Source organism: Chamaea fasciata, unplaced genomic scaffold (assembly GCF_029207755.1).
Source record: "Chamaea fasciata isolate MVZ Bird 193981 ecotype frontalis unplaced genomic scaffold, bChaFas1.0.hap1 SCAF_1, whole genome shotgun sequence".
NCBI classification, from domain to species: Eukaryota; Metazoa; Chordata; class Aves; order Passeriformes; family Sylviidae; genus Chamaea; species Chamaea fasciata.
Genome location: NW_027094086.1, coordinates 110,726,890 through 110,739,763, shown reverse-complemented (window position 1 = coordinate 110,739,763; position 12,874 = coordinate 110,726,890). Strand labels below are relative to the sequence as shown.

General features: G+C 43.4%; 1 protein-coding gene across 1 annotated transcript in view; it reads right to left on the bottom strand.

Annotated features, from left to right (window-relative positions):
• The window catches only part of ZNRF2 (zinc and ring finger 2), a 53,311-nt gene extending 40,769 nt beyond the window's left edge, over positions 1-12,542 (bottom strand). Inside the window, 2 exon segments of the mRNA XM_066193680.1 lie at positions 11,457-12,006; positions 12,008-12,542. Coding sequence (XP_066049777.1) covers positions 11,457-12,006; positions 12,008-12,199 — 742 coding nt within the window. The 5' untranslated portion in view covers positions 12,200-12,542.
• Between the last annotated feature and the right edge of the window lie 332 nt (positions 12,543-12,874).

The window sequence follows — 12,874 nt, the reverse complement described above, 5'->3', positions numbered from 1 at the left end:
AGTTACAGATGACAATTCCTGACAAATGGGATTATGCCCTTCAAGGTAGATTTGCGAGCAAACAAAAAGTTCTGCACGAGCAAGGCTCACTGACTGGAGTAAAGCTGTCCTCACAGTCTTTTAGCTGTACCAATAGCTCAAAAACATTGTACCTAGTACATTCATCATCATTGCCTGAAGGAGCATGAGGCTTAGTATGTCAGAGAGAAACTACAGGAGGGAAAATAAAAGAAAAATAAGGTCCTGTCTTGAGGCTTTTCTTCTTTTCTTATTTCTATCTGAAATTTCACATGTCTGAAATCAAATTACAAGTGTGTAATTTTGTAAATTTACAAATCCTTAAGGCATAAACAGAAAACCAATAGGATTAGAATTTAATATGTTGACATTTAAATTCCAGGCTATAGTGCCTTCTGCTAGATGTACAGCCTGTTTACATGGTTAGCTCTTTGAGGGAGCAAATTTTATCAGTTTTAACTCATGTGCTTCAAAATACTGCTAACAAAAAAAAATTTACATCACAATTTTCAAGTTTGAGGAAATGCAAGTTAGAAAAATTGGAATTCAAGGAAATACTTATGAACAGATACTCTAAATTAAATTATTTAATCAAAATGGCCTCTTCTCTTTGATACAGAACTAATTATCTATTTCAGTAAGTTTCTCTTCAGCATTACTTCTCCATTAGTACTACTGATATACTATTGCTAGATAAAAATAGGATATTAAAGTTAAAATCCATATTATATATAATACCCTAAATTATGTCTTTTAAGAAAAACAAAGAAACAAGTCCTAAACTCAAATACTGATCATCTTTTCAAATGTGAGTATTTTTAAGATGCAGCTAAGTCAGTATTTCTGCATATTTATTTTTGTTTTCAATAGCACTACAGTCACTAATAAAGGTGTTGCAAGTAAGATGAGTCACCCACACAGAAAACAGCAAAAGGCAAGGGAAAAGGAAGAAAAAGGGAGAGGCTCTCAAAAAGTGACACAGCACTTTAGTGTCACAGGACCATAGTTTAAGAGATTAGAAAACAACGGCATCAGTACTCATATCCCTGCATCCCAAATCCCTCTAAATAAGAATGCAATGAACACCACCATTCCATACAGACCTTTCCTTCTCTCTTGCTTACAAATCTGGCATCCTTGCCAGATGATTTCTTTTGAGGTTAACATTTCCTGGGGTGCTTACATTTTTCACTCATTTTAATTCTGCATCTTTGTGAGTAATGCTGGGCCAGCAACACATTGAATACAAATATTTGTTTTTAAGCACATTTCAAAGAATGCTTGCAGCCTACAGCTAACAGAGTTTTAGGCTACCATGGGACACAGCTATTTAACAGCCCAGAGATAGTGCAAATCCATGATAGAACAACGATGAAAACCAGGAGTACCTAGAGGTGCAGTATTTTGCAGCACTTTGGAAAATACAGGGGTATTGGCAAGCTGTAGTTTTGACCATTGGCTAAATAATTCTTTTAAAAATTTGTTAAATATTTACCCTTTTAACTTGTTTAAGTATCAGAGCAAAAGATTTCAAGGACCTTTATTGTGGTCCTTGCTTTTAGAATATTAAAAATTAATTTCTGTTATTTATTTCAACTCCTGGCAAAAATTATACTCTGAATAGTTTTATCAATGCTAAGTATGCCTTGCCTTATATTTGTTGTTACATGGCAGCCTTTCTCTGCAACTTGCTTATTGGCTAGCCAATCCCTAAAAGAGAATCAACAATGGCCAGAATTTAAAAAATTGAATGCTTCTGACAACCACTCCCTGGCCTCACATTCCATGACCACACAAATCTGTGTGGATAGCAACAATCTCAACACTGCTGTCAGTCCAAGCTCTCTTCTGAGAGCTTAATTCCAGCTCACTTTTCACAAATTAATGCATTTCCCCAACACATTAAATGGTTTTACGTCAAGAAATTACATCATCCAAGCTGACAATGCTTTTAAACACTTATTCTAAACAAAGCTTTAAAGCAAAACGTACAATGATTAAATACATGTAAAAGGTTGGTTGCCTGCACACCTCTAGAGAAGTCACGTATACCAACCTAGCCCACTACGAGGAACTTTTGCCCTCCAGCTCCAGATGTGTTCATCATTTCCTCTGACTTCACCAGCTAAACACAACTGTGTGCTTTACCACTGGAGAGGCCAAGTGGAGACACAAAGGGAATAACCTGGGCTGAACACGTCATCCATTCCCCCCCTTGCACTCTGTAAAACACATTATTTGCATTAGCTTTCTTATCCCTTTGTTTGCAGCAAAACTAGTCCCACATTTCCAAGGAACATTTCCTCCACTCCCTACTTCTGTGCTGTCACAGGATCTCGATCTTATCAAGTGCATGAAAACCAGTTTATTTTAGTACATGGTTTATTATTCTAGCAATGGCATCTGTATTTCCTCCAAACCAGAAGCTATTTCAGTACTGTATTTTATTTCAATAGTATTTTCAACACTTTGGATTTTCGCAGCCATGGTTATGAAGAAGCGCAGTATCACATGTCTTTGAAAATGTTATCACTTAGAAAACACACAAATTCACAGACATGGCACACTGGGATATAAACTAATCCAACAGCTGAGCTATACATGCTTTACTCTTCAATTAATTTTAACTATTTCAGTCCTTAAAAAGCAAGGCAATGCCTCTACACTCGTCATCTGGTATCTTAATATCAGATATCTAGTATGCAAATGTTAGGACAGCTGAATTAGATATTCAAAGGGTTCTTTAATAGCATGCAGCCCTTTTCCATTTGTGAATTTCATGCTGTTTTCATTCATGTGCTGTTTTAGTAGATAATTTCTTTTCAGCCAGCAACAGCTTTGTGGCACTACTGCATGGGTGGACCAGGTATTTTATTTCTTTACACAGCACTTTAAAAATATAAAAATAGTTTTACAACTATGTTTTATTATTTTAGAATTGTAATTTGTTTATAGATTGCTAGAGCTTTAACAAAAAATCAGGTCATCTTTGCTCTGCTTTGTACTCAAGCAACCAATCTACTTGTCATTCACTGAGTAATACTCCCAATATAAAAATAAAACAAGTATCTATCCAAACTGATCTGACTGCCGCTAACAACTATACCCACATGGCTAAGAGAGTGAAAAAACCCCTAAAACTCAAACACTCAAACCAGCTCTAATTTACAACTGAGTTTGAAAAAATCACAGCATTGAAAAATCAGAAGGCCAGTTGCATAGCCAGCCCTGCATTTGGGCACTTCACACCTGAACTCAGCCATACCACCTTTTAGAAAACTTCATCACAATCAGCTCTGAAGACGAATCATGATTATCCAATATAAGATATTATAGGAGCCCTGAGTCACTCATACACATGCAAACTATGCCTTCCAATATTCAGAACACAGGTGTGTGATTTTAAACTCATTCTTCCCAAAGGATAACAACACACACAAAAAATGGACAGGAAATTCTCAAGTCTGACATCTTAGGCTACTTCAGTCCTCCCTGCTGATGCAGCAAAGACAGTGAGAAGAAAGAGAACTGCCTCATAGTGAAAGCAGAGCAGTTAAATGACCACAGAGAACCACATTTTACTATTGTCACTGATCTTTATGTACTGGAGACTGTCCACCACTACCTCTCTGACACTTGCTTAATTAACAATGCTCTGATCTATTTGGTAGGGCCACAGCATTTTCATTAGAGAAACAAGATTCTTTTTCCCCAAACTGGAACTTTTATCCACATTCACATTGAAGAATAAAGGAGGAGTGATGTTCTTCATTCTACAGTAAGTAAAACTTCTGATAGCTGCAGGAAATCAGGATTCAAAGTAACATGATTTTCAGGGAACTATCTAAGATTCTTGACAGGATGACAATCTAGTTTGTAAGTTTTCTGAAGGACTATCACCAGAGTGGTCCAGATTTCATTGTAAAAAAAATTAAGATTCTCAAAACACTGCTTATGTGTTCAGGCAATCTGCAGAAGGCACCTCTGAGCAGTCTTTTCTTTTGCTGCACAAGGAAAACTTCATGTCTGTTAGTGTATGCTATGACAGTTTTTATTTTAGCAGTACAGAACAACTGCATTTACGTTACACTCAGTTCAATTCAGCAAGAATCCATCTTTCAATTTTGTGTCAATTTCAACACTCAAAGACAAATGCACCTGTGTTTTAATAAGACATAGGATCATCCCCTTCCTGCATTGAAGTGCTCTAAGTGCCTTAACTATATTTCAACTCAAGAAATTGCATATACACCTACACTTCAGGGAAAAAAATTCCAGGGGAGTCATAACTAAGCTTCATTTTTTACCAAATAATAACCTTTATGGAATACACTAATACTGGCATAAAAAATACTGTAATTTACTAGTACTGACAGTATTCCAGATGCTCAAGTAACCTCTCATAGGTAAAAACACCACCTTCAACATTTAAAACCATAATGAAAATGCAGCATAAATCAATCCGACATAAGGACTAATTATGGGAGCCCAACTAGGAAGTGTTTTGGAAAACACTAGTTTTAAAAGCCATTTACAGTTAAAATGTTACTAAATAATTGCTTTATATAAATGATACTTTTTATGGAAAGCCAAACAAATTGTAACAGCTTGCTTCTCCTTGCCATTATTCTTAGGTGAATTTATTATAAGTTACTAGAAGACACGCAAAGTGCATGCCAGATGAGAACTCTGTATTTATAGCACACTAAGTCAGTCAGCAAACAGAATCTGCTAAAAATATCCCTGATGGTATGCAGCACACCCACCCTTTTGGGACTGTGCACGGGCTGTGGTGGTCTGATTTTGAGACAGAGCAGACTAACAAGAAAACACCCAGCTAGGTCAGTCCCTGAGGAAGACAACTGAGAGTGAGAGAGTCAAATCCCACACAACACTTGGTATTCTGCTTGGCAGACAGTCAGACACCCCGAGGCCTATGAGATTTTCCTGCGTGCTTCCTGATCTCTCCAGGTCAATACTATTCAATTTCCATGCAGAAAATAGAAGCATGTCCTGAGTGAAAGGGAGAACCAGCCTCATTCGTTCTATGGCTTACCCTTCCATTTTTGTAAGCACCGGGAATTTGAAGCCTCCCAAACAACAGAGGTCAAAGCCCTCTGGAGGCACACTGAGATATCCTCGTGAAAGTCATGATGATCATTTACAAAGGAAAGGTGGTCTTGGGAACATAGGCACTTATTTAGGGAATATCTATCCAGATAGCAGACAACAAAAACCACTCTCCTAGATGCTTAAGATAGGCAGTTCTGGTTTTACTCAGGTAGCTGTGGTTTTATACAAATTGTTTTCTTTTGATTGGAAAGATGCATGTCTTTAAAGGTGCTCCAAAACAAAAACTCAGAGCACTCAAGGATTTCTCTCTTTCTCTTCACGGGTTAAACATCTGCAGGAATAACATGCTCCATTACCACAGTAAATGAACACAATCTGTTGAAACGACCATACACATCTCCTGAAACTAATTAAGCCATTAATGGGCAGTAGACACACTGCAGAAAAATCTGGAAAATAATATAAAATTGGTTGCACGCAAATATCAAGGTAAACCTACCCAAAATTTTTCAATGTTATTCAAAACCTAAAACTTTCCAGCAAGGCTAAGAGAGCAATTCAAGAATGTTTGCATGATGAAGCTTTCATGAGCAGCTGGCAAGAACAGGGGAGGAGAACTTACCCAAACAGATGCACAGGCAACGTGTTTTAAAAATAGTTTTGAATTTCTAGCAGTGACAAAAGGCTTTCTTTATGAGACAAAGAAATTACTTGGGAGATTGTTGGAGACTAGTCTGCAATAATATGACAGAACGTGAGGAGAGATACTGTCAGAATATCAGGCTTGCATAGGTATTCAGAAGACATTAAATAAGGAGAAAGCCTTTGTTTGAACTGGCACTGCAAAGGTTCAATCAGGTATTATCACTACCTTGATATCCAAAAGAAATATTTATATATGCCATTACAATTAGGCTGTTTCCTTTTCTTCAGATGGTTTACTATTTACACTTCACCCACAAATGCAGTCCTGCCATTTCTTATTATCTGGCTTCTCCTAAACCCTTTTGTTTACCAAGCAGGCAGAGGGGAACAAGAAAAAAAAAAAAAGAAGCCCTTCAAAAAACAACAAAAAAGCCTTTCAAAGATCCCATATCACTCACTTCAGTCCTTACTTCACTGCCCCAAGCTACCCACCATCACAGACACTGTTCTCTAACTGAAGGAAATGAAAGATGACTCCCAGGAACTTAATGAGCACCACCAGAAGACTCAAACAGTTCTTCTTTCAGCTTACTTTGTCCAAACACTTAACATTTGAGACTATAAGCACTCACCTGACTGAGCTGGAGCAGGTGGCTGGTGGTGTGGGACTTTTTGCTACTTCTTCTTGTCCCTGACTCAGGAGGGTTTACACCTTTGCTGCCAAACCAGGAAGTGTATATTGCCCACTGAATGTACACAGGAGCAGAGAAGCCCAACTAAACACTGGAATAGTGAGACTCTGCAAAGGGACTGGATTCCTCAAACTCATCAGTCAGAACAGACCTTCTAAAGCTCACTATCAACAGAACTTGGACTTATCCTTGGACTGCTCTCCTAGTATAATGGGTTTTTCAATTTGTGTTTTGGTGAAGGGAATGCTAATGTGTTTACAAAATCCTCCACATCTTTTAGAAACTGCAAAAGCAACTCCTCTCTCTCACTTTGTAGCCAACTCACTGATGTAATGGAACATAACTATCCCTTGCCCCCAGCATCCAAACAGTCCCATTGCAAGGCACTCTTCCCAACCTTTCTCCCAGTACAGAGAGCAAAAACCCCAGAGTGCCCCTTTGGCTGGCAAAATGGGAGCAGCATTAAGTCTGAAGTGTTTCAGAGTTTTATAATTTCTCAAAGCAATAGTACTTGTGTCATATTGGAAGAGAAGGGCAAGGAAATGACCAAAAGACAGTTGAACCACAAAAATATATCCAAACGTATCATATAACTAAACAGATCTGATGGGAAACAAAACAAGATGTGGCCTTCTAGGCAGTGTGAGAGACATCTAAAACACTCTCCTGAGAGTTCACATCATTCTTCTACTGTTATCTGCTTCCCACAATCCAACTAGGAATTCAGGTTCCTGAAATCAGGAACCTGAAGCTCTCATAAACTTTCTTTTATAGAATGAAGAATTAATTCATTATTTCTACTATTATTACAAAGAGATGCTACTATAATATACTTACGAAGTTCTACCCATGCTGAGTTATGTACATTCAGTAGCTGGTGATAACTCCTGCACTGTAAAGTACTTAATAAAAAAAGTCTGATCATTATATGGCTTAATAAGAACGTAACAAACTTCCTTCTCCTAATAAAGCTGAACAGATGCAACTTGATCTCCAAATCATTACTCCCAGTCTTGACATGAAGATTGTCAGCTCTATCTGAAAACACCACACATTTAAAAATCTACCTATAAAAACATCACATAAAATTGTATATGACCATATACAACACAAATTCAGATTTTGTATAATACTTGTACAGTCTGCTCAATCATCTTGAAAGAAGAACTGATGTGAAAATTTTTAAAAACTCAGTATGTTTGAGTTTCTGCTACCTTCAGCTGAATTTTAAAATGTTATTCCCTAAGAGACTCATAATGACAAAACTAAACAAAAAACAGTTTAATGGCACTACTGTCTTATAACACATCCCCAAATTTGAACACCAGAAGGATACTTATACTAGGTGGTTTTGCCAAGAATTCTCCCAGTTATGACCACCCAGAAACAGGAACATAAACCTGAAGAAGGTTCTGAGGAGCTGTCAACACTTCAAGTGATGGAAGTAACACATCAGCAGCTACCCAAAGCAAAGACCATCCCAGAAGTCCATTTTTAGCTGAACCAATTGCATCACTGACAAAAACAAGCTATATTGTAACTACACTGGTAGCTTTGCTGCAGTACTGACGAGTATGTAATCTCTAAAAACACAGTAGAAAAACTAATGTGAATCTGGCCCCATGGTCCTCAGGGCCAACTCTTCTACACATAACAGAAGGTAAGAATATTTACTTTGGGGCTGAAGGAGAGAGGAAGTCCCATTCACTGAGGAACAGAGCAGGGAAACTACTGGTCAAAATTCCCGATAAGTGTTATCACCTTAAAGGAAGCTGGAACTTGGCACTGTGTTGCAAGAAAGCCCTTGAATGTCATGCACAGGTTTGGCCTCTCTGGGAGTGCCGTAAGATCTTATGGAATTTGGGTCTCACTCTACTTAACGCCCTAAGCCACTCCAGGCATGCTCACAGCACAAAGTTAAACACACACACACACACGCATATATATACATATACATTTTTTTGTTTGGTTGGGGTTTTTTTGGTTTTTTTTGTGAGACCAAGGCCCTGATTATTGAGTGAGGTGAACTGCCCCTGAGATGAGAAAAAGCTACACAGCAGTATTTACTCCACTCTATGTTGTTCATAAAAGTGCCTTAGCCTGAGGTCAGATGGGAACATGAGACCTTCACAGTCAGGAAAGGCTGTTAGCACTACAGTTCCTACTAAAGGAACAGAGGCATGAACTGAACACACTTGCCAATACATTAACGTAATCTTTATATTCTCATTCAAACGGTGCATTAACAAGCTTAGTATATATTTAAGCATGTTACATCAGAGGGTTAATATTTATACATTACTTCAGCATGCAAAACAGCTCAGTAAAAGTGACAATAGAGTGTAATTCACTAAAGGCAAATTAATTACAGTAATTTAACAAATGCACCACCCACGTGTCACTGACTGACGAAGCCAAGCAGTATGCCTAAAAACTTAAATAGCTGGAGATTCAGTTCAACTTACAGGAGGTATTCTTGTTCTTCTTTTTTATTTTAATTTTCACAGAATTGCTATGGTAATCCTCACAATTAATTTTGGCAGTTTTCAGGATAAAAAGAAATAATTCAGCTAATTTGCAAGTTACAAAACAAGGGAGGGGACTTCAAGCATGCTCAAGATACACAAGATAAATGCCAGATACCACACCTAGACAAGCTTGAGCTAGTTATCACCAGGACAAAAACAATGCTTCAAGTTATTTTTCGCTATGCTGATGCTATTAATGCATGATCTCCAGTTGGGCTACTTTTCCCAAGCATGTAGTTATTACAAGGAATCAAGAAAACACAAAGCAGGCAACTAGAAAAGGATGGCAACACTGAGTGGGATGTGGAGTAATGTATCACCAACATCACAAAATATTTAAAATGGAAGAAAGAATAATGCTTCAAGTGAGGCCTTCTTCACAGGTGTTGCAGTATTATGATTAAGCAGTTATTCATCCCACTAAGATACACTGTCTTTATGTAGTCACAAGATTGTAATGAATCTATTTGCTTCTTCACTAAAAATCTTACTGTATCGTGAAACTTCCCAGTTATACTCCTAACATAAGGCAGTCCTTATCTATTAAGGAGTAGATGAAGACAGTGTACCTCTCCTGGCGCTTCTCCTGAACCGGTAAAAGCAACAAGCTTTGCATCACTCCAAGGACAAAATACAGTGTAGCACAGCAATTAAAAAATTATTACATGCCATAGAAAAGTAAGATCAAATTCAGAGTTATTCTGAAGAGACCTTCCTGCATCTGAACACAGGTTCCTAGGTTATTTATCCTCATCACTCCATCTACATTTAATCCACTCCTTCCTGGCACCAAGGCAAGTTGCAGCACAGTGTTTAAGCAAGGAGGGGGAAAAAGAGTTTCACCTTTGAGCAACAGTTGGATACACATTCTAATGACTCCCTTGTGCTCAGCAGGAGCTGTACAATACTCCATGATAGCACATCCTTTCATCACTAGAAGAAACACATGCACCTTCTTCCTCCTCAAGGTACTCTGATGGTGTAATCAGTATCCTTGCAACAAAGCATGCCTGTGCAGCAGCTTGGTACTATGAGAATAGCTATGTTTTCTTTCTTAGAGGAAAATATTATTTATTATAATAGGGTTTGACAGCTTTCTGTTAATGTTCAACCGCTGGGACGAGGCAGTTTTAGATATAGGAAGTAAGAGCTACGCTGTCTTGAGGTCACCACGCCAGAGGCAGCAGGCCATGTGACAGATACCTCGTGTACCCTGCGAGGGTCAGGCTGCACGCAGCTCCGCTTTGGCTAAAAACTGGGTGAATTACTGAAAACAAGAAAGCCAACCTGCTACAAACAGTATTCATAAATGGGTTAATAAGAATGCAGAAATGTAGACATTTTCCATTAGCCTCTTCTTTCCTCCCCCTAAAAAAAGCTTTGGGATATTAAGTTTATATATGTGCTTATATATGTGCTTATATATGTGCTTATATATGTGCTTATATATGTGCTTATATATGTGCTTATATATGTGCTTATATATGTGCTTATATATGTGCTTATATATGTGCTTATATATGTATATGTATGTATGTATGTATGTATTTAAACTATCAGTTGAAGAATACATGCATTAAAAATAAAACTTGCTCATTGCTTGACGTACTTGAACAGACTTTAGAATGAGCAGTACTTAAAGGGGTCACCAACTTTGAAAGCAGTTGGCAACTAACAAGATGATTTTCAACTTCAAGGTAAAAAACAGGCAGTAAAATGCTCGTCCTATGCAGCCCTACTAATCTCGGTAGCGCAAGACAGGCAAAAAAAAAAAAAAAAAAAAAAAAAACAACAACAAAACCAACTACAACGTGCTCCACGTTTAATGTGCTTCTCAAAGAGCCTCAGCTTCCTGGTTATTTTAGAGTTTAGCTGAGTGTTCCTCCTGCCTCAAGAGCACATGTGCCCATCCTCAAGGCTACAGGGCACCGCTGCTGCGAGCCTGTACTCCAGCGGCAGGGACAGCTATCCGGCCCTGCTCACCTCTTAGAGGGTGCATTAACAAAGAAACTTATTTTAACTTCTGTTTTCCTGAGAAAAGAGGACTTTCTGAACAGAGAAGCCGAGAACTCAGAAAGAGGAACGACCATCAGCCACACATTAATCAGTGCCTAAAGAGGAGTTTGGTCCGATTTTAGAATAAACGGCGGAGACACATGATCCAATTAAATTCTAATTATGTAAGTAGCAGGCAAGAGTATTTACACAGGCACTGATTACAGCTATTAGAGTCTAAAGTCGCCGGCCGGAGAGGCTCCGCTTCCTCCCCGCCGCCGGGCTCGTTTCATTTTTAACCTCCCCTTTCACAGCTCGCCTTACAGACAATAGGAGACGCCGGCCCGACAGCCCCGTCTCCAAACCCGGACGCCCGCCTGGAAGAGCCGTAGCTCCCCCCGGAGTGATGACCTGTCCCACCTCGGAGCCGGGGAAAGACCCCCCACACACACCCCATCCCACCGCCCGCAACCCCGGCCCTCCCCGCGCCGCCGGTGTCCCTTACCTCCGAACAGGTGCGGAGAGAGGTGCGCGGGCAGCGAGCCGATCACTAGCCGGGGCCCGCCGGAGGAGCCGCCGCCGCCGCCGCCGCCGCTCCCCGCGGGCCGCTCCCGGCCGCCCTCCTCCGGGGTGCTGCTGACCGAGTCCTGCGAGCCGTAGGGGCCGCTGCTGTGGGGGATGTTGAAGGCGGACTGCGCCGCCCGGGCCCCGGAGGCCGTGCCCCCCCCCAAGGACCTGCTCCGGGGTGCCGACCCCGCGGCACTCCCCGCCGCCGCCGCCGCTCCTCCGGCCGCCGCGGCCGCCGCGCCGCCGGGAGCAGCGTGAGGCGCCGCCGCCAGGTGCGCGTAGCGCCCGCCGCCGCCTGCCGAGCGCCCGCCGGTCCCGTTAGCGCCGCCGCTGCTGCTGCTGCTGGAGGAAGGCAGATCCCCGCCCGAGTACGCCCGGGTGCGGCCATTGGCGGCGGTGGGGCTGCTCTGCTTCGCGCCCATGGTCCCGCCGCCGCCTGGCGCTGCCCGGTGCCCTTCGCAGCCGCCGCCTTCCCCGCGGCGCCCGGGGGTGCTCGCAGTCCGGCCCCGGCGGGGGCGATCCGAGGCGCGGGTCGCGCCGGGGAGGGGGGAGAGGGAGAGCCGGGGAAGGGGGACGGGTCGCTCGATGGGTCGGTGTGGAGAGGGGAGAGCCGCCCGCCGGGATCCGGCTCAGCTGGCGGCCCCGGCGCGGCCGCTGCTGGCGGGTCTGGGGCGCCACCATGAGCTGCTCGGGACGGTGCTGGCTCCCGCCGCGCGGCCGCTCGGCCCCGCCGCCGCTGCTGCTGCTGCTGCCGCTGTGCCCGCCGCCGCCGCGACCGCCACCGCCATCCTCCTCCTCGTCCGCCGCCGCTGAGCCCTATGCGGGGCACCGGCGGCAGCAGCGCCGCCGAGGCCGCTCGCTCGCCCGCGGCGCGCCGTGCCTGTGCCGAGGAGGCGGGAGGGGGCGGTCGCCCCGGCGCAGCCGCTCCTCTACCGTGTCGCCATGCTGGGGGCGGCACCAGCGGGCGGGATGGGGAGCGGTTACGGCGGGCGGGGGCCGCCGCCTCGCCTTCCCCCCCGCGCCCGGCGGGAGACCAGCCCCCGGCGGCGGGGACGGCGGCGCAACGGGCCGGGCCCGCCCGCTCGCCCCGCCTCCCGCGCCGCTCCTCCCGCAAGGTGCGGGACAGCGCCAGGTGAGGCCCGCGTGGGCTCTGTCCGGGCTCGCCTCGGCAGGAGGGAGAGTTCCCGGGAAGGGTCCGCCGCCGGGACACACAGACACCCACATGAGGGGAGCTCGCTGTCCCCTCGCCCGCGGGCGCGTCCCGCGGGCAGCCCCCCGCTGGCGGAAGGCGAGCGGCCGTGCTTGGGGCCGGCCGGCTGCGGCCGCTGTGTCCGCGCTCCGTTCGAGCCCCGGCAG